General features: G+C 38.4%; 1 protein-coding gene across 1 annotated transcript in view; it reads right to left on the bottom strand.

The window, feature by feature from the left end:
- zbbx (zinc finger, B-box domain containing) overlaps positions 1–23,718 on the bottom strand; it is a 156,319-nt gene that overhangs the window by 50,738 nt on the left and 81,863 nt on the right. The window contains exons 21-22 of the mRNA XM_057838525.1: positions 19,187–19,258; positions 18,635–18,748 (exon numbers count right to left, since the gene is read on the bottom strand). Of these exons, the coding sequence (XP_057694508.1) occupies positions 18,635–18,748; positions 19,187–19,258 (186 nt within the window). The remainder of the gene's footprint in view (positions 1–18,634; positions 18,749–19,186; positions 19,259–23,718) is intronic.

Here is a 23,718-nt window from a genome sequence, read left to right as displayed (position 1 = left end):
TGTAGGTGACCAAATACTTATTTTTCACTGTAATTTGAAAATAAATTCCTTAAAAATCAAACAATGTGATTTTCTGTTTTTTTTCCCCCCACATTTTGTCTCTGGTGGTTGAGGTTTGCCCATGTTGACAATTACAGGCCTCTCTAATCTTTTCAAGTCGGAGAACTAGCACAATTGGTGGTTGACTAAATACTTATTTGCCCCACTGTAATTAAATGTATTCTAAGTCATATATAGTTCATTTGATTTGGATGTAAACACTCTTAAATTTAAGATGAAATTCTGAACTTAAGGGACATCCTGTAGAATTAGAAAAAGTCTCAAAACGTTCTCAGTATCTCATGTTGACACTATTGTTGTTAAATTTACTCAGTGATACACTACATCATTGTGCATTTTTCGGTGTTGAATCCATGGAAGTTGGACATACACAAGAAGTGTATTGTTTGGGCAAATGTTCTTATTTTTTTCCTTTGATTTCTGACTCCATGCTGTGGTTTGATCTACTTGCCACCAGTCAACTGAACAGTCATTGATGTTCTTGTGAGCACAGAAAAGGAAACAACTTGAGCAACTCAACTCAGCAATTCAGAATAAAGTCTTTTTTCTTTTTCTAACTGTAACGGCCAAAATGACACAGTCCTGAAGCATATTTAATAATTTTAAGATACTGCACCTTGAGGGACTAAACACATTAAAGAAAAACAAAAAAACAAATGGAACATATTAGCAAGCATTAAAAAATGATTAATACAATGTTTGTGTTATATCCTGTTACGTCTAACTGAAAGTCCCATTAACACGTTCATTATATGAGAAGGAATTGGGCAACTAAACATCCTCATTCATTATAGGTACCAGGGGTCGTGTTAACCGAATATTTTCCGTCGTTGACCGATTTTTTAAAACAGTGACGGAAAAAACTGAAGTCCACCTGTCATTTTGACAGGTTGCAATTCACACCCCAGACCACAGGGTGGCGAGTGAGCATATTAATTAGCTATTGTCTCTCTTGATGCATGACGTCATTGGCCTTATTCTGAAAAATGTCAAGGCAACTGAGTGTCCGAAGTTTCTTCAAAAAGCCCCAAAACGACGATGGTGTTGATAAAAGAGGTGAAAAAACAGGGACTGCACAAGCGGGCACGCAATTCAAGTCCATGCGAACCAGGAGGAAGGTGTAAGACTCCGTTCAGGCCACAGCAGGTGAACTGTTAATTTCACTTGTTCCATATGTAGCCTTACCTACTGGGGCCACAGTCAGCTGTTTTTGTCACTGCGGAGAAAAAGTTACATATTCATCTGCTTGATGTGTGATGGCACGGTGTGGATTCTCTGTTAAGCTTGTTCGGACAGAATATTAATTTAAAATGAATGAAAACTAAATATTTTTGAATATGTTGAAGCGGTATGCAATGTTAAGAGTCTTGTTAGCTCGAATTGCTATGTCCAGCCGCTGTAGCTCTGCTGCTCTCTGTGAACTCTATTCAAGCCGGTGTTGTGCTGAAAAATAGCCGCCCCGCATGAAATGTCCCCCCTGACGGGAACGCTTATTTATAACGCTTTATTGAGGTGAAAACATCAAATGTTTTCATAGACGCATTACAGTCACTGATTTACGACTGTAAAATCAGTTTTAAATAAATAAATTAGATAAAATACTACTACTTTATTTTAGTAACAAATCGTGGACTGGGCCACATAACCATCTTTGAATAGAAATGTGTTAGTCTACAGGTTTTCACGACCATATCTCAATAACAATCACACAGGTATGACATTTATTAGTTCAAGCAGAGTAAAATAATACATATATTCACGGTACAAGAAAATCGTTTCCATGTCCGTCGATTGGTAAGAACAAGCTGTACGAGTGACGTGTGGGGGCTCAATAATAAAATATACAAACAAATAAATCAAATAAACGCTCAATAAAGCGTTATAAATAAGCGCACAACACCGGAACACGCGCGGCTCTTTAGTGTCTCTGTCACGTGACTGTGTCGTAGCCGCTAACGCGCTCGGCCAAATGGACACACAAGTACGGAAGGTGAATTATGCCAAACAAAGGGTCACCACAATGTCATTATCATCATTTTAAAAATTTAAGTGACAGGTAAAAATAGATTATGACCGGATTTTTATGACCCTGTCAGTCAAAATGACAGACAACGAAAAAGTCTAGCGCAACCTCTGATAGGTACTACCCCAAAATTACTTAAAGAAATGTTTATATTAAAAATATGATACATACCATAGGCTGAAAAGCAATGTAACACATATGAGTTTGAATAAATTAAATTTAAAACTGAAATCAAATGCACGCTCCAATTCCGAGAAAAAATGTGGACTTTATCCACATAATGTACTTAAAATATAAAAGGAAATGTATTTGATCATTCATAAAAATTAATAAAATCCGTGTGCAGTGGGGGAACAAATTCGAACCTTGCAAGGGGCGAGGAATATGATCGAGCGCCCTAAACCAAACTAAGAAAGATCTTCAGGACATCATTTCACAACATAGACATGCCAAAGACAGCTGGGCTTACATTCTTTAGCACCACAGAGATCAATTACATATATATAATTTTAAATCCATCAAATGGACATGAAGAACAATGAACCATGAGAAATACAAATAACAGTAATAGTAATTGTAAAACAACAAATTCAAAGCTGTTCACAAAACATGACCACATCGTTGCAAGCCCCAAGTGAACTATTTCAACTAATAGTGAGCATTGTAGGGTACTAGCCTGCTGTACATTAGTATGGTGTGATGCTAACTTGGAACAGCAAGCACCTGGATGTCCTTAAGATCACCAATATTCTGCAATGAAGACAAAAGGGTTTTTTTTTAGCTAACCTAGGGAGGCGGGACAACTGCATTAACAAACATTAACAGTTTACAACCTAAACGATGCCGTTAAAATCTAGACCAAAGCACATGTACGCCCAAAGAAACAGCGCTTTATACAAGGTTGGGTGATTAGTAAAAATGTGATTTTTTTTTATTTTTAATATACTAATGTGTCACTTAAAGAACGGGTATCTGTTAAATCAGCGCAATCCTGGTACGCCACTATGATAATGGCACAGTTCAAGCTACCAAAAGCCAGAACAAGTGCTGCATTGTCTTAACTGTCAAAAAAATATTAGAGCATTGTCTTGGAAAATTGAACCCATTATGTACAGTGGGGAGAACAAGTATTTGATACACAGTCAATGGGAAAACCCATTGGCAGTGTATCAAATACTTGTTATTACACAACAACAAGTATTTGATACACTGCCAATGGGTTTTCCCATTGACTGTGTATCAAATACTTGTTCTCCCCACTGTATGTTGTATTTCCTACCTGGCAATCTGTTGCCAAAGATGTCGGTGTGTTCATCTCTGAGAGGACGAAAAAAATATGCAAACAGGTTCAGTAAGGTGTTTTATTTTTCTCTTTTTCCCCTTTGTTTTTTGATTTAACACTCCATTTTTATGTATGCATCAACTCATTCTGCTTGTTCCATTTAACTGGTCCACCACTCTGGTGACAAGTTTGTTTGTTTGTTTGTTTGTTTGTTTGTTTGTTTGTTTGTTTGTTTGTTTGTTTGTTTGTTTGTTTTTTCCACATAAGTGACAAATTATGTTGCTAGCTTCCCAGCAATGGTTGGTAAATGAAAGACGATTTTATCCAGAATGCATTTGGAGGCGATATCGATCATACGTTTCGTTAATAGATTTGCACCTTTTCAGGTGAAATGTGAGCGTGAAAATAAAACCAGTCATTCAGCACAACATTTCTTTTAAATCCTTTACACCCACAACTGTATGTCAATCCTGTAACGTGCATTTGGCAACCAACATTTACGTTAATTAGATTATTATCATTCATAGTAGTGAGGCACTAAGAAAATAAATCTGTGTCGATTCCATGTGAGGGCTTGATTTATAATTTTTTTTTTTTTCAATTTTGAACACTTCCTTGACCTGGGCCCCTCCAGGGTTCTGGCCTGGGGGCAGCCGCCATCCCAGCCACTTTCCTCAGGCTCTGCCCCTGAGTGGGTAAGTGCTTTGTGATTATTGGAATTTGATCAGATCCTAGAAAACAATGTATTTCACTTGTTGGAGTATAATAGCAGGCACTAGGCCTGAACGATATTGGAAAAAACTATTGTTGCGATTTTTTTTAGGTTTGCAATATATTGCGATATTATATTGCGATATTAAAAAAAAAAAAGATCTATCTTTTTTAAAGAAATTTTCACTAAATGACTTGAATAGCTGTTTGGAAATACTTTACATAACACACCGTGACCACAGTGTATTCATATAATACCGTTTAATTTGTGAATGATGAAGATTTCTGTATGAAGGTATCCAGGAAGTCATGTCTGCACAAAATAGATCATTTATTGAATACAATATTTTACACTTCAACAGCAGCAAATAAATTAAATGATAAATAAAAGAGCAGGTGCATTAGTCCCCTAAGTTTTTGACAAAATATAACAATAAATAAAAACTTCTGTAAAATAACAACAAAGTTGTCAACATATTTGAACAAAAATATTAAATATGACAAATAAAAAAGTTGTTCACAAACTATAACAATAAATAAAAACCTCAGTAAAACAACAAAGTTGTCAACATATTTGAACAAAAATATTAAATATGACAAAAGAGTTCACAAACTATAACAATACATAAAAACCTCAGTTAAACAACAAAGTTGTCAACATATTTGAACTTAAATATTAAATCTGACTAATAAAAGTGCAAGTGCATTAGTCCCCTGAGTTGTTTACACAAAATATAACAATATAAAACTGCAAAACGGCAACAAAGTTGTAAAAATATTTCAACAAAAATATTAAGTATCAAAACTTTATGTGCAGCTGTACTATATATAGTTATTTGAAAAATACGGTTTACAATAAATTTAAATATAAAAGAAACAAACTCAATTGAACTTGTAAATAATTGAACTGAATAACTGCAAATAACTGTGATGAATAACAGAACCTGAATAAAAAGAAGAAAAGACATTCCTTCAGCTGTGTTATGTATTTGTCTGCATATCGTCCACCTTCCTTGCTCAGCAATTCTCAACTGGGTCTCATAGGTTTTTGGCCAAGACTATTAGTTTATCCACTATAGCAGGCTTGAGACAAGAACGTTGGCACTTAACAATGTTCCCACCTGTGCTAAAAAGCCTCTGATGGGGAGCTCGTAGCAGGAATGCATAGATACCTGCGTTTTAAATGGTCCCACATGTTTGACAGATTACTTCTTGTTGAGGCAACCATGGCGAGGCACTGTCGACAGGGCTGTTTTTTGTCCCTTATAGTCTTGTTCTTGCCAAAATACTTCCAAAACTCCTTTTGGATACAGTCTTCCTTGCTCCTCCAACGTGTTGATTGCTTGCTTTCACTTTGAGAACGGGCCCTCCTCCCTCCGCTCTGCTGTTCGGCCCCTCCTCCCTCCACTCCGCTGTTGCAGGGGGAGGGGGAGGAGCCGATGACTTGCTGGAGAGAAAGAGAAGCTGTGCGCTTTTTTTCCCCTCTCCTTCCTCAAAACAAACGTTTGTGGATTAAAAAAAATGAAATTAAAAAACTATCGCACGTCCTTGCGATGGGACTATTGCACATGCGCACATCGCGATGGCGATGTTTAAACGATATATCGTTCAGGCCTAGCAGGCACATACATGTTTTTAGCACATATTCAAAAGACACTTCTTTAAGTTCACCTGAACACCATCATCATTTCATTTTGATATTGCTCGCCCTCATTCAGGCCGCGTGAAACTGCAACATGTCCTAGATGCCTGAACAAGAGATTGCATGGACACATTATTCCTCAACAATCAGAGTCCACGTAGACTACATTCACACTTAGTCACATCCACTTAAAACCACGCAATAGGCCATATAGATTTTCAAAATTTTGAGTTAATTTCACTGCAACTCCTAAACGAATATCTTCTTTGTAATCTCAAAGTTGTAACACAAGACCTGAAATGCTTTCCTAAATCAGCGTTTGTTTTGAAACATTCCGTACTGCAACCGATCGCACACTGAAACTACAATAATAAAATATAAAAATCAATACCTGTGTCAATCCAAAAAGCTGAATTTTAAAACATGGCTGCACTGAATGCTTTCTCTTGAGAATGTAAGCTACAGCTGTGAGATCACCATTCTCATGCATGCCACACAATAATTTACATATTTGAGCAAACGATCATTGACTTTTCATATATTCGTTTTATTCATCTTTCAGATAATTTGGCCTCTCCCAAATTCTTGAAATTGGAAAAACTTTACTTACAAACAGTTGTTATTTTTTTAACACTAATTGCTAAAAAAAAAAAAAAAAACTGGAGAAGTATAATGTTCCCGTAGCAAAATTATTTATGCTCCTGCCGTTGAATTATTTAAGGCTATTGTGAAGGTTGCTATTTCTGGTTGCACTAGCAACCTGTCACAGAAGTCAAACAATATCAGTGTGTGAAGAAATGTGTTTTTAAATGTGACAACAGAGTTGCCAACTGCCTGAACTCTCTTGTTGTGTTGTGCTGACACTGAAGGTGGGCGTTCTTTTTTACAGTCGATGGCGTTGGGTAATCAAGCCTGCGCCATCGCCCTGGCAACTGACTGTCGCCAGGGGAGACAGCTGAGGCACACCTCTGTCGGTGCAGGATAACAAGCTGTCCCTTCAGGACATGCCCCCCAGAGAAATAAAGTGTGTTGGAAATCTTTGTGGACTTTGCATTAGCAAACACCTCATTATCTAATCCAGATTCATCTACCTCTATTACACATGCCTCTAAATAAAAGAAAAACAAAGTTACTCTCTAGATTCAAAGAAAAAGTCACATTCAGTTCAATAGCTTTATAAATAGGGGTGCACATAATTGGTACGCAAATATGCATGCACAACAGAAATCACAAAGGCTGTCATATGCATCTCAATGCTCCTTTGTGTACCTGTAAGTTAAGATGCCCAAAAAAAAAAACAACTGATCTAAAGGAGCTTTTTTGTGTTTCACCACCAAAAAAGAAATACCTTACCAACCTGGAGATGAACAAGAGTTTTTCCGAAAAGTGGCCGCAAGCCACGCAGTGGCTGGAAGCTAACGATGAACTCACTGAAATGTGGTGCAAGATTTGCTGCTTACATCTACAACTAGCTGATTAAAAAGGTAAGTTTTATAGAGCAAAAGAATTTCAGCAATTCTTCATTTGACAAATATGAAAACAGGAGCGATCACATGAATATAGCACAAGCTATCACTAATGAACATGTTAGCCAAGGAGAAATAGCCAATTGGCCTCTAGTTGGGCAGCAAGACCAACTCAATGATGAACAACAGCAAGCTCAGTGTAATATTTTTCTCCTTACCATCCATCAAGCTATGCATGCATGCCCATGCCTATTTTGAGCAAATTAATTTATTGAAGCTGCTTGGAGGGTCGGGAGTGAGTATCATTCTCGAGTAGGTGGCTCATGGACCCATTCAGAGCATTGCGCAAACTATAAGCATGGAGGTGAGAGCCAAACTGCAGTCTTCTGAATTATGGGGGCTTCTTTTTGATGGATCGGAGTACATCACAAAAACTGAGAGGCAGCCGTTAACCTATGGAAGGAGACCACCGATCGGAGGCTCAGTCAGGGACAGAGAGATGCATGGACAGAAACTTCATCATTATACAATGCTGGAAATTGAAACAGATGATAGTGGTGGCAACACAGAGGATGACATTGAGGAAGACTCTGGTTATGACCACACGGTCAGTACCATATACAGTCTCCTGGTACTCGTGTGAGTAACCCATGAAAAAAAAATTTGGGCACCCCTGATAATTAACACAAAATCTTGCACAAAGTTCTGACTTAAATTATTTCAGTGTTCCAGGGAAGAGAACAGTGGCACCATGAATTAACAAAAAAAAAAAAAAAAACGGAAAAGTAGGTCCAAAGTATGTGCATATTTCAAAGAGGAAACAAATTGGTCATCTGTTGTCTTTGTGAAGCAGAGGTGGCATACCACAGCAGCACATCAGTGATGGACGAACACCTGAAGCACTGTCAAAAGGACAGTCATCTACAAACAAGCAAGATTTCTGGCTGTCAAAGAGGTCTAACTTCTTCTAATAAGGTCTAACGAGGTTCCAATCGTTACCTGTATTAAGGGCACATGTTTTAACTCATCATCGGTATAAAAGACACCTGTCCACAACTTCAGTCAGTCACACTCCACTATGGCCAAGACCAAAGAGCTGTCGAAGGACACCAGAGACAAAATTGTAGACCTGCACCAGGCTGGGAAGACTTAATCTGCAATAGGTAAAACGCTTGGTGTAAAGAAATCAACTGTGGGAGCAATTATTAGAAAATGGAAGACATACAACACCACTGATAATCTCCCTCGGTCTGGGGCTCCATGCAAGATCTCACCCCGTGGCGTCAAAATGATAACAAGAACGGTGAGCAAAAATCCCAGAACCACACAGGGGTGGCCTAGTGAATGACCTGCAGAGAGCTGGGACCACAGTAACAAAGGCTACTATCAGTAACACAATGTGCCGCCAGGGACTCAAATCCTGCACTGCCAGACGTGTCCCCCCGCTGAAGAAAGTACACGTCGAGGCCCCGTCTGCGGTTCGCTAGAAAGCATTTGGATGATCCAGAAGAAGACTGAGAGAATGTGTTATGGTCAGACGAAGCCAAAATAGAACTTTTTGGTAGAAACACAGGTTCTCGTGTTTGGGGGAGAAAGAATACTGAATTTCATCCGAAGAACACCATACCCACTGTGAAGCATGGGGGTGCAAACATCATGCTTTAGGGCTGTTTTTCTTCAAAGGGACCAGGACGACTTATCTGTCAGAATGAATGGGGACATGTATCGAGAGATTTTGAGTGAAAATCTCCTTCCAACAGCAAGGGCATTGAAGATGAGACGTGGCTGGGTCTTTCAGCATGACAATGATCCCAAACACGCAGCCAGGGCAACAAAGGAGTGGCTTCGTAAGAAGCATTTCAAGGTCCTGGAGTGGCCTAGCCAGTCTCCAGATCTCAACCCCATAGAAAATCTGTGGAGGGAGTTGAAAGTCCGTGTTGCCCAACGACAGCCCCAAAACATCACTGCTCTAGAGGAGATCTGCATGGAGGAATGGGCTAAAATACCAGCAACAGTGTGTGAAAAGCTTGTGAAGAGTTACAGAAAACGTTTGGCCTCCGTTATTGCCAACAAATGGTACATAACAAAGTATTCAGATGAACTTTTGGTATTGACCAAATACTTATTTTCCACCATGATTTGCAAATAAATTCTTTAAAAATCAAACAACTTAATTTTCTGGGGTTTTTTTCCACATTCTGTCTCTCATGGTTGAGGTTTACCCATGCTGACAATTACAGGCCTCTCTAATATTTTTAAGTGGGAGAACTTGCACAATTAGTTGTTGACTAAATACTTATTTGCCCCACTGTAGTCAACATTAACAGAGCTATTTCACACCAGTCGAATTGTGTTAGGCATTGGAGGTAAGGTTACCAGCCTCGCTGCTTATGTACCAATAAATGGTAACACGTGACATCTATTTATCTACTGGTACTGGAGTTAATATCTTCAGTATTTGACCTCATTGGACTTTGTGTTTATTTAAGATTTATTTATTTTGTAGTAATTTATTCTTGTTAATTATTTTATTTGGTCTGTACTCACATATTGCTTTACTTTAAAGCAGAGACAGAAAAATACCTTAATCATGTTCACACATCGTGATGCTTGCCAAAAGTGGTGTGAATGTTATTTTAATTTCAAATGTTTTTTTTTTAATTTAATAAACAAAAATTTTTAATACATACATAAATGTTTTGTGAATTAATTATTGTCAACCAAAAAAAATAATCGCCAGATCACAAATACTTCTGCTCCTCACTGTATATTTACGTATAGTAGCGTGTGTGTATGAAAAGCAGAGCCAAGAAAGTAAATGGCACCATAACAAAAGAGTAGCAAAACATGTTCTTTAAAGCGAGGTATAAGAGGGCTAGTAGTGTCTACAATCCTTCAAGGCTGAAAGTCAAGCCGCATTAAAGCTTGGAGTCGGGCAGGTCCAATCATAGAAGTATGTACTACATTTGCCCCGAGCCAACAGAATGACTTCATTATTGCCCATATTGCACTCACAAAGCGATTTAACCATACCTCGTCGCAGCAAACTAAATTTGGACATCTATTCTTTGGGACCAAATAACTGAAATGCCTGTATTACCAAGATAAACCATCCATCTATTCGAAGAGCAGTGTGATCTTGGGGACAAGCAAAGAGAAAAATAAAGAGGTGCAAAACAGAAATACACAACAATACACACAGCTTGAGTGTAAATCACAGCTTGAAGGCTTGCAGGGAAAGCTTGTCAAAGACACTTTCCATTGTTCTAAGGACAGTTAAGGGGAGCTTAAAAGACCCAATTCTAGGTAACCTGCACCATCGCTGATTTTTTTTCAGTTAAAAAAATACAGATGATCACGTAGTCTCACTCTCGCTCCCTCCATCCCTCTCCCTGCTCTCTTTTGGTCAGGCAGTGAGTGCACTAGAGTTGCTTATTAAAGTTAACGATGACTCACAGACGTTTAATGTTTGAACTTGCCAGAGAAGCGAACATCAAAGCGCCGAATGCGTCAATCATCGTTTAACTTGTTAAACAGTTGATGTGGCAACTCATTGTGTTTAAATAAGCGGCTTGAGCGGATTTGAGTGGACTCACTCAATGAAGCATTGCATAAAGCCAAGCATTTATCGGCTTTATTCTTGTTTAAAAATAATTCGGTGGTACAGTAACATATTTAAAACTTATCAGAATTCTTACATTTGAAGTGCTTGAAAACGATTTATTAAAATATCTACATTGAGAAGCAGAAGTATATGCACCCCTTGTGATTTTGCAAGTTCACCCACTTTGAAAACAGGTAAAGGTCTGAAATTTCAATCATAGATGCATTTCCACTAATGAAGACAAAAATCCAGAAATCACATTGTATGTTTTTTTTTTTTTTTTTTTTTTTTGTTTTTTTTTTTCAGAATCAGCAATAATTATGACACTCAAAGAGTTGTCAGTGTACATTAAAAAAGTCCACCTTTACGAGTAACCACCCACCCAACACCCATTTGAGCTTATTATTGTGACTTGTGCACCCCACAGTCTGTCATAATCCAACTGCTATCATGGGCAAGACCAGAGAGCGTTCGAAAGACACCAGAGAGAAAATATTTGGGAGAAAGTCTTGTGGTCAGATGAGACCAAAGTGGAACGTTTTGGTGCAGGCTTTACACGTCGTGTGTGGAGGAAAAAGAAGGATGAGTACAATCCCAAGAACACCATCCCCACTGTGAAGTATGGGGGTGGAAACCTCATGCTTTGGGGCTGCTTTTTGGCAAACGGGACATGACGACTGTACTGTATAAAGCAGAGGACGAATAGTGAAATGTATCATCAGATTTTGAGCAACAAACCTCCCTTTCTCAGTCAGAGACTTAAAGATGAGTCGTCGCTGGATCTTCCAACATGACAATGATCCAAAACACACAGCCAAGCTGACCAAGGAGTGGCTGCATAAAAAGCATATCAAGGTTCTGAAGTGGATAGCCAGTTTCGAGGCTCAATTCAATGGAAAATCTTCGGATGGAGCTGAAACTTGGTGTTTCCCAACGACAGCCCCGAAACCTGACAGATCTAAAGAAGATTTGGGTGGAGGAATGGGCCAGAATCCCTGTTTCCATAAGTGAAAACCTAGTGAAGCACTACAGAAAGCATCTGACCTCTGTAATTGCAAACAAAGGCTTCTGCACTAAATATTAGCACTGATTTTCCCAAATACTTATAAACCCCAGTAAATTCCAAATAAATTATCTTTAAAAAAAATCATACAATGTGGTTTCTGGATTTTTTTTCAGATTATATGTCAATGATTGGAAATGCATCTATGACTAAAATTTTAGACTATGATTAAAATTTCAGACTTCTACCTATTTTCTAAGTGAGTGAAGTCGCAAAATCACAAGCGGTGCAAATACTTTGCCTGGCACGGCCAGACTGTTCTCCCTGTATTTTTCAAACACAGGCCTCTCGAGCCTGAACGAAAATCATCCGTGCAGTCAGCTTCGTTTATTTGCGTGACGTGTTCTTAACGAGCAACATCACTCTTGTGCGTCGGAAGTCATCTCCACAACAACACTGATGGCGAACGGGAGAGCCAAGAATATGTTCCAGTCCGCGGTAAATTGTTTTAAATGACCAAAAACACATCAAGCTACTTCGTGATTTTTCACTTATCGCGGCGGGATCTGGTGAAAAATGAGGGGATGACTGTAAAAAACAAAAAACGATGCAAAATAGCAACAACAAGCATTTATAGAAAAAATAAATAAACAAACAAGAATTATAAGGCTCCTTTGATATGTAATGTGGCTATTCTGCACCAATAGGCATCAAGGGTTTAAATTTGATCACTTTTGGGCTTTCGTAAAGGTGAATTTTTCAGTGTGAGGACTTCTAATATAGGTGGAAGCTTACTTTTTTTTCCTGTTTTTTTTTTTTTTTACATGGATTTAATTTCTTTTGCAGTTGAAAAAAATGAGTTTTGGCAATTAACAAGGATGGCCGACCAAGAAGCATGCTCCAGGATTGAACAGCTGTCAGTTATCAAGTTTTTGGTTGCTGAAAGGTGACAAACAGTTTAAATTAATGGAGAATGTCAACTGTGTATGGTGCCATAGGTTTCAGTCGACAAAATCTCTGAAAAAAATGGCAAAAGTGTTGAGAGCGACATGCTGAGACATCAGTCCAAAGATTTTTATGCTAAGGGAATGCGGAAGCTTGTGCACAGCTGGGAAAAGTGTGCGACAGTGCTTGGAGATTGGTCCTTTTACCAAAAAATACACCATTTTTATTGAATGACCCTAGTGTATGCATATAAGTGGCACTCATTTGACAGCCGGAGAAGTCATGCCTGAGGAGACAAAAACTAATCCTGTATATTCCCTGTGAGTTGGGTACAGTTCATTTTCATGGTTTCAGTTCATTTTCGTGGTGTTATTTTCCCTGCACCAATTTACTCGGCACTGAGTTGGGAGGGGCCAGCCCTGCCGCTGGCTGAGCGCAGGCTCAAGCTGTCGCCAACTCTAACGCCCATCTGCATACAGTCCACAATGGGCGGACAACCGATGGGTGCCGAATTGAAGCATATTATTGTGAGGTATGTTAGTAGTGCTTAAGATCAATGCATCAATAAATGAGCAGCTCATCACAGCTCGTTCATATCAGGCCAGCCAGTCGGTTCCACACTTAAAATGGCGATTGCAGTCGGAGTCAGCAGTGAGCCAGATGCGCTCATCAAGAGAGCCAGATATGTTCCCAACCCCTGCTATACTAATATAATCTCATTTCAGGAGATTTAGGCTCTTGAGTTTTAAAAAAAAAAAAAAGTCAGTTTTCATAGTTCACAGTATAAATATCATAATCACAACGATAGTAGCACTCCAAGTATAGGGTGGTGTTGCATTTCCACTGGTTAGCATAAACATAGGCATGAGACAAGACAAAATATAAGATTGTTATTTATGTGGTTCTTTATCAAAATCACACAGGCAGCTGTACCCACATAATGCATCATGTAGGCAAGTGAAGCTGTTAATGTTGAAGTATTTCAAAATAACAGGAACCACTGTGTCCATGTGCTTATCGTCTGTGTAGCTGCAACAACAGCTCTCTCTACCCATGTTGATTTATAGCTAATTTATTAATAAGGGATGTTGGCCCTCAACTGGTATGCAACTATTACGGCTGACTTAAGTTTTAAAGAAAAAGAGATTGGTCAGTCAATGACAACGCAGTTTTCAAAGGAAAAAAAAAAACTTGTGTCGGACGTGATCACATCACAGGGTTCTTAACTGTAACGCTTTGAGCGTGTTTCTCACCCATTTCATGCCATTCTTATGCTCTCCGCTGCACAACCATCACACTGTGCAGTTAGTACAATGTGGGCCATCTCATAAATAACACATATACAGTGGGGCAAATATGTATTTAGTCAACCACCAATTGTGCAAGTTCTCCTACTTAAAAAGATGAGAGAGGCCTGTAATTGTCAACATGGGTAAACCTCAACCATGAGAGACAGAATGTGGAAAAAAACAGAAAATCACATTGTTTGATTTTTAAAGAATTTATTTCCAAATTACAGTGGAAAATAACTATTTGGTCACCTACAAACAAGCAAGATTTCTGGCTGTCAAAGAGGTCTAACTTCTTCTAACGAGGTCTAACGAGGCTCCACTCGTTACCTGTATTAATGGCACCTGTTTTAACTCATTATCGATATAAAAGACACCTGTCCACAACTTCAGTCAGTCACACTCCAAACTCCACTATGGCCAAGACCAAAGAGCTGTCGAAGGACACCAGAGACAAAATTGTAGACCTGCACCAGGCTGGGAAGACTGTATCTGCAATAGGTAAAACGCTTGGTGTAAAGAAATCAACTGTGGGAGCAATTATTAGAAAATGGAAGACATACGTACAAGACCACTGCTAATCTCCCTCGATCTGGGGCTCCACATAAGATCTCACCCCGTGGCATCAAAATAGTAACAAGGACGACCAAAAATCCCAGAACCACATGGGGGGACCTAGTGAATGACCTACAGACAGCTAAGACTACAGTAACAAAGGCTACTATCAGTAACACAATGCGCCACCAGGGACTCAAATCCTGCACTGCCAGACGTGTCCCCCTGCTGAAGAAAGTACACGTCCAGGCCCGTCTGCAGTTCGCGAGAGAGCATTTGGATGATCCAGAAGAGGACTGGGAGAATGTGTGATGGTCAGATGAAACCACAATAGAATATTTTGGTAGAAACACAGGTTCTCGTGTTTGGAGGAGAAAGAATTCTGAATTGCATCCAAAGAACACCATACCCACTGTGAAGCATGGGGGTGGAAACATGCTTTGGGGCTGTTTTTCTGCAAAGGGACCAGGACGACTGATCTGCGTAAAGGAAAGAATGAATGGTGCCATGTATCGAGAGATTTTGAGTGAAAATCTCCTTCCATCAGCAAGGGCATTGAAGATGAGACGTGGCTGGGTCTTTCAGCATGACAATGATCCCAAACACACAGCCAGGGCAACAAAGGAGTGGCTTCGTAAGAAGCATTTCAAGGTCCTGGAGTGGCCTAGCCAGTCTCCAGATCTCAACCCCATAGAAAACCTGTGGAGGGAGTTGAAAGTCCGTGTTGCCCAACGATAGCCCCAAAACATCACTGCTCTAGAGGAGATCTGCATGGAGGAATGGGCCAAAATACCAGCAATAGTGTGTGAAAAGCTTGTGAAGTTACAGAAAACGTACGGCCTCTGTTATTGCCAACAAAGGGTACATAACTGTCACGAGGTGCGTGGGCAGGCAGGGGGTGTGTGGACCCAAATGCAGGGAAAGTGAGGCGAGGCAGGTAGATGGTGCAAAAACGTTTTAATCAATGCCAACAAACAACAAAGTATCAACAAAACGACCGGGGAATCAAAAAAGTCTTAACACTGAGGCAAACAAAAGTATCACTAACAAAAGACTGCTTTTCAAAAACTTACACGGAACACGAGGGCTTGGAAGATCTTGGCTTTGACACAGGCGTAGACGCTGACATTGACAATGACGCAACAAGGGGTGACAAGAAACTGGGTCATTATATACACACGCAGACAAGGGGTAACGAGACGAGGAACAGCTGGGTAACACAGGATGCAGATTGCAGGACACTAGAAGGCACAACAGGTGAAATCAATGGGCAATCACAGAGACAAGTCACACAAGGAGAAAACTAACAAAACCTAACACATAACAAAGTACTGAGATGAACTTTTGGTATTGACCAAATACTTATTTTCCACCATGATTTGCAAATAAGTTCTTTAAAAACAAACAATGTGATTTTCTGATTTTTTCCACATTCTGTCTCTCATGGTTGAGGTTTACCCGTGTTGACAATTACAGGCCTCTCTAATATTTTCAAGTGGGAGAACTTGCACAATTAGTGGTTGACTAAATACTTATTTGCCCCACTACAATATAAGGCTAGATGTTCAAAGGCAAAGTTGGCAGCGTAATAAGTGGTGGTCACCTTGTGATGTGGTTACTTCTCTGGCAGGCTCGTAGCGGACATAAGGCATGACATACAGTACCATATTAACGTGGTTATGATTCTAGCTTGATTTTCAGAAAACATTGTATTCTTAAATTCGCAATAAAATAACTGCATCTCTGTCTATTATGATAAATCAAGTTATTTGAAAAATGGTTGAAAATGTATCTAATTGATGAAAAATGAAAATGTATCTAATTGATGATTGATCCATTCGAGTGATTGTAACGTTATTTTACTGTACTACTTTTAAAATTTATAACCTCTAAGAATTGATTTTTTTTTTTTACCTGTCCGGTTCAGCTGCTTTGACACAGAGAATAGGAATCTGTGCGTTGTTATGGTGTCAACTCCCCTTGTGATTATTCATTGTATTTCATTTACGAGGAGAAAGCAGCGAGCAGGAAGGGGTTATTGGGGGACAGAAAGGAAAATAGAAGAGGAGAGAAAGAGGAGAAGAGCAAACAACAACAAGAAATACATTAAACGACTACACTACCTATTAATATAGTGATCACATCGTTAGCTAATTGTATTTCCCGTGGACAACGTGTGGGGGGCCTGATAACTGAGGAGAAAAGGGGGGGGCGTCAAAAAAAGATCTGATTAGGCAGGGTGGAGCATACACAAATCAGCAATGTGGGGTGAAAAACCCAGTATCACATATACTGTAAGTGTGGATATGTTGACATCCCATTCTATGCTGCCTAATCGGTAATCCTGGCACCAACAATCTTTCTACTTGACTTTGTCTAATTGCACCCAGTCAAGCATGAATCCCATCAGACATGTGATAGTCCTGCAGACAAGTGGATACGCTGCTTGGGGGCCGCCCCACGGACACGGCACCACCCCAGCAAAATCTGGAGGGAGCCAGCGCAGCCCATCCCTCTTCCTGCAGCTCTGGCAAAGGGACCAATGCCACCCCCAAGACCCCAGAGCAAGTGGTCCCCTGAACCATCCGCGCCCCCCATTAACCGGCCTTCAGGGAAGGGATATGGGAACATGCCACTGTCCCCCACTCACATTTGGCACCGACTGACCATGGAAAACCGGAATTTTGATCCTTTTAATTTCATAGTATAAATTATGAAGGAACTATTCACTATTGAAACTAGGAAATATTTTGTCTACCAGAAGGCATTCATGCTCTTTGGAGGAATAATGCTTCATTTATGTATTTTTTTTCTCTCGTCGAAATTATTTTTTTTTGGTGTTGTATTTCTTTGGCTTAATGTGGTTATGTAATGGACTATTGTACAGTATCATAATAACGACAATTCATAGAGATAATTTTGTGATCTGAAAAAAAATACCATTGTTTTAAAAAAAATAAACAAAAATGTGAACAGCTACTCACAATGTTACTCATTACCTGAGTATGCTTTTTACCAAATACTTTTTTACTTGTACTTGAGTACATTTTTGGATGTTTACTTTTACTTTTACTTGAGTAATATTATTTTGAAGTAACGCTACTCCGACTTGAGTAAAATTTTTGGCTACTCTACCCACCTCTGATTCCAACCACGAGGGGACAACACCCCGGCGACTTGCGCCAGAGCCCAAGGACGATACTCAGGTAGTCATGAAATAAAATTTAAATCTCAAATTTTAAAGTAATGTTTTCGTTGCTTCAAGCAAACACATTACTCAGCATTAACAGTCAGAGATTTTAATTGAATATTGAGGTTTTGGTTTAATTTGGCATGGATGTTCAAATAAGTCAAAATCCTACAGTTAAAACTTCAGAAATTTGAAAAGTTTTCATTTAGAAGTCATGTCGCCAGTAGATGCTGCTTTGTGAAATTGTATACTTTAATGTATACTTTCAGCTGCATCAGCACGCAAAGCAATCTGGGTAATAGCGAGTCGAAGTGAGGCAAGTGTCGTCGGGAATACAATGCCAAATCAGTGCAAAATGACTGACAAGAAAGGAGTGCGTGAGTGACGTGTCCTCCCAGTTTTAATGATTAGGACAGCACTCTGCATGATGCTGTGACGTAACTCCCTTCAAATAGAAGACACAGCCAGTCTCAACAGAATATATCTTAGTGTTTTAAATTGTTTGGTTGCTCTGTATCCACAGTGTCCCTTCCAATTTCTGTAACTGTCAGTCATTGTTTTAAGTATGTGTGTTTCAATAATTAAAATGTACTTTTTCTTCACTGTTTGATAAGCCTCTTAAGTCCTTGATCCCTCTCTTTAGCCCCTCTAATTACAGCCCACTATGGATTCAGTGTTGAATTATTTTCCTATTGCTGCAAAATCTCAGGAAATGCAGGCATCTGTAATACTTTAAAGGGAATTAATTCCTTATACTGATGTTTTCCTGTCCTGTCTCCTGCTAACTTAAATTTGCCCCTTTCAACAACTCCTGACTTAGACAAAATCTCTATACACCCTATGAGCTGACCCATTGATACTCACCCCCTCTCGCCTTTCTCTTTCCTCATACTCTCTTTCAGCTTTCGTAGTTTCTCTTCCAGCTCGTTGCTCTGCTGTGTCAGAGATGCTGTCTCCAAATGTAAGCTTTGGGTGTTCCTGTACGGACACGTGCACACACACATTTTATGAAGCATTTATGAAGCAAATCAATGACAGTAAATCATGTAAATGAACCACTCCATCAGATTAGTAGGAAAGGCGCTCATCAATATGTTCGATTCATCAACTGCACCAATCCCTTTTGCCATGACTGATCAATATTTTCATCAATTAGTCACAAGGTGCGTGTAACACCAAGCTCAAGCATCAATTCAGTCAATTTGCTGTTGGCAAGTGAAAAACTACACATAGATGTTGGACTACATTTCCGAGTAAGTGCTATACAGCGACCAAAAATGCTGAACTGCAAACACTTGTAATATTGGCAACAAGATTAACAACTGAGCGAGTGTGCATACAAGATTGAAAGACAAATGACCAAGATGAAGTTGTAGCAAATTTAAAGGTCAGATCATTGATGTCATCTCAACTTACCTGGAACTAAAAAGTGAAGATTTTGTTTTGGGAAGCATTACAAAATCATTTAAATTCATAACTCCTCTTGGCCTGGATGTGTGCTTCACTTTGGTGGCTTTAGAAAGAAAATTATTCTGCAAGAAAATTGAGCAATAATGCAATTGAGTACACAAAACACTCACTTTGATACATATAATGTATATAATCACACACAGCACAATGCCACTGTCATTGCCTTCTAAAGGGATGCCAGTGAGAAACAATGACCAGAGTAGACAGATTTGCCAAAAGCAATGCAGGGTAGTTAAAACAACTGGCAGTAACTGTTTATAGGGCTCGTGAGAAATTAGTTAAGTGAGGCATATTAGGTATGTTGTTATGGCGAGAGCAGATAAACTGCCAGCAACATAGCTGATAACATAATGGCTTTGGAATGAGGGTTGTTAAGTTTCACTTAAGGAGCGACTCTCAAAGAAAAGACCAAAGCATTTTACAATAATATTAAAATCAACTGACTCCGATGATCTGATTTCTATATCCATGTCCTCATTCATCAATTATTCATTTACATTCACACATGGATAATTTAAAGTCGTCAATAAAGGTAACATGTATCAGACTCCTCCCGCCCCCAGAAATGGACGGTTCTCCCTCCTGCCGTCTGGCAAAAGGTTTCACAGCATCTGCTGTAGAAAAGCCAGACTTAGGAACAAACACTCATACACACACAATCACACGTATGTAAACCCACATGTACATCGTCCTATTCTCACCTGATCTTCTGACACTTCTCTTATTCATATGTGCAATATCATGGTGTAATATAAATATTGATGTATGCTTACACAAATTATGTACTGTAATTTTTGGACTATATGGCACATCTGACTATAAGCAGCCAACTACCAAATATGACACGAAAATGGCATTTGTTCATAGATAAGCCGCAGCTGACTAACAGCCGCAGCTGTCCTCATTGTTTATGGGATATTTACACCAAAAGATATTAACCGATAAATGTTTATTTGACAGTGGCATCATTAGACTGTCTAAGACCAAATGTAACACCATAAAGCTTTGAACCAATTGGCTGCAAAGCTTCATTACTTCAAGAAGCTTCTTTTGGCCATCAATGCTTCCTAGGAGGGGACAATCAACCTCTGCTGCCACCTGCTGTCAACACTGTTGTAATCCAACATGCCTCCTAGCATGCATTACAGCACTACTGATGTATATAACAATCATAATTCATCTTCTGTGCTAATTATCTCTTCAGTTACTGTTCCACTTGTTTCATTAATTTCTAGTTATGGTATTTGGTAAAACTTTATTTGACAGTGGCGCCATAAAACTGTCATTAGACCATCATAATTATGGCATGACACTGTCATGAGCATTAATGAATGCTTATGCCAAATGTTATTTTGTGTCATCCAGCAAATTATCTCACTTTTAAATGGATGTAAAAGATCCAAGCTGGACATAAATGGAGTTAGTGGCATACTTTGTCGGATGATACTTAATAACATCTGTCATAAGCATTCGGTGATGCCCATGATAGTGTCATGTCATAATTATGACGGTCTTATGGCAGTCTTTTGACACCACCGTCTAATAAAGTGTTGCCTATTAACCAAAATAAATCAACAGATGAGACGCACTGGACTAAAAGCCGCAGGATTCAAAATGAAGGAAAAGAGAAGCGGCTTACAGTCCGAAAATTATGGTAACCCAACTGGTTGCTCCATTTGCATCTTTTATTTATTCGTTTTTTTACTTCTTTTATATTGGCACTGTTTATTTTAGTTTAGTAGGCCTACTTTTCTTTGGGGGGTTAAATAACATCTGTCATAAGCATTTGTTGATGCCCATGATAGTGTCATGTCATAATTATGACGGTCTTATGGCAGTCTTTTGACACCACCGTCAAATAAAGTGTTGCCTACTAACCAAAATAAATCAACAGATGAGACGCACTGGACTAAAAGCCGCAGGATTCAAAATGAAGGAAAAGAGAAGCGGCTTATAGTCCGAAAATTATGGTAACCCAACTGGTTGCTCCATTTGCATCTTTTATTTATTCATTTTTTTACTTCTTTTATATTGGCACTGTTTATTTTAGTTTAGTAGGCCTACTTTTCTTTGGGGGGTTAAAATGGAATGAATTAGAAATTTTAAAGCGTTATTCTTATAATATTATATATATATATATATATATATATATATATATATATATATATATATATATATATATATATATATATATATATATATATATATATATACATATATATATATACTAATTTGTAGGGAAAAACTCAGCTCAAATAATACCTGAGTATCTGTCACTTGAAAACAGTCATCTTGTTGTTTGTTGGTATATTTACATTAGTCATAGTCCACTCGTAGGCTTAGACAAAACGTAATGTGAAAATAGCCCAATAAAATAAAATAAAATAAAATAAAATAAATGTTTCTTTCGAATGAAAAACGAAAACAGTGTAATAAACTACAACACGTACCTTAAACATGAACAAGCTTGAAACTAGTATTTTACCCCAAACGGGCACATTACGAAAACTGTCAATTCACCAAAGACAATAGATTACATCATTGTCAAACGTATTAATGAATGAGTCACGGTATCAATAATACTACGATGTAACATAATGTCAAACGTAAATTCAATTCGTGGTCGTGACGACTTTAAAAAAACAACAACAACAACAGGCAACATTGCAGATTTTTTTTTTTACCTTATGTGTCTTTTACCCAGCAGCTTTTAGAATAATGTCGGACTTGCAGGTCACGTATTAAATCTCTCTTTTTAAATTGTCATTAAGCGTTTGTTGTGGCAAATCGCTTTCCCGGAAGCATGCAGCGGTAGCACAATCATACGGTTTTGGTTTCCACGACAACCAAGGCACTCAATCCCAGCTGTCCTTCTCGCGATATGTAACTGCGCAAGTGACGAGAGCACAGGACATTTAAGGAAAATATTAATTTTTAAAAAATTGCGGTTATAGTCTCTTTCAAAATAAGGATTACTCGAAGCCTTTATATGAGACTGAAACACGTTCTGAATTATTATTTTGATATTTTCGATTTGCAATGGAAAATGCTAACGTATTAATACTACAATGAAGCAATGGGCAAAAATGTTTTTGTCATTTTACAATGTAAAAAGAATGAGCGTGGCTCTACAACAGTTAGGCTAGTGCAATTTTTGATTACATTATTTGATAGATAAATGAATAAAAGGGGCGTCAAAGATGAATTCATTTCCATCCAATTGAGCACTAGGCATATATGATTTGATATTGGTCAACTATGGTTTATCTGGGTTGGGTTGCAGTCATACAGAGTATATTCTTGCTTTGGCAGCTAAATTGGTCAATTTGCTACAATTAAATTAAATGTTTCCCAGTAGTGCAGGTTTTTTTATGAATGTTAAATTTAAAAAATAATTGCTGGTGGGAAAAAAAACTGTAAAATTGAAATTTAAAAGGCACATGAGACGATAATGTATAATTATTAAAATATATCAATAATACAAGGAAACTAGACAGTATGATCATACAAATCAATTGCTTCCTTACTCCTTAATCTTACTGCCTTGGACCAAAATACATGCTTCATTTTCTTGAACCCTACGAAGCATCTAGACCACTTCGGTCTCCTGGCACTGGTTTGTTGTGTGTTCAAAGAACAAGAACCAAGCAGAGTGAGGTGGCAATCAGTTATTATGCTCCTCACTGCTGGAACAAATTTCCTGAAAATCTGAGGTGTGCTCAAGCAGACAGCTACTTTAAATCAGGGTTAAAATGCTATCGTTTACTTCAGTGTTCATTGACAAATTCACATTTTAGAAAAACACATTTTACACAAGGAAAAAATTACAAAGGGAGGGGAAAAGTGCAATGTTTAAAAGGAAAAGTGCAGTGTTTACAGCAGATGGAAAAAAATGTTTTTTTGACCAGTGCGACTTTGTACCTTTCTTGTTGTAACAATCTGTGGAGGGGAGAAGGTTCTTCTGATCAGCATCCTTCTTGATCACAGAGTGGTAGTTCAGTTCAGAAAAGGGTGTGTGTCGTGAACCATGTATTTTTCCAACCTAGTTTGTTCCGTACTTCATACTTTGGCATGGCTTATAGACCTACGTATTGTGTGAGTGAAATTACAGTGAAGAATTCTGAGATAGTCCAATACCTTACAATTTTCTTAACAACTTAATAATAGAAATGAGGTTCTACTAAATTGTTCCTTGTTATTTGAAGGCAGAAATGCTTATTCAAAATCAATGTAAATTTGCGTTAATACGACTTTCTTTATATTTAATTTCGATGAACTCCATTGAAATAAATTATCAACTGAATAAAACAATGAATAGTAACAATAAGTATTTTTTTAAGCTGAAGAAGCTCATGTTTTTCAATTCATGCTAAGAAACCTCACAAATCATTTTTTAGCGTGAACTATCACACAATTTTTTTTTTTTCCCCAAGCCTTCCCACGTGATACAGGTGTTGTCTGCCCTTTTAATTAAATCA

The sequence above is a fragment of the Corythoichthys intestinalis genome, chromosome 6 (genome assembly GCF_030265065.1).
Source record: "Corythoichthys intestinalis isolate RoL2023-P3 chromosome 6, ASM3026506v1, whole genome shotgun sequence".
NCBI classification, from domain to species: domain Eukaryota; kingdom Metazoa; phylum Chordata; class Actinopteri; order Syngnathiformes; family Syngnathidae; genus Corythoichthys; species Corythoichthys intestinalis.
The sequence above is the reverse complement of the archived record's forward strand: the minus strand, read 5'-3'. Positions and strand labels throughout refer to the sequence as shown.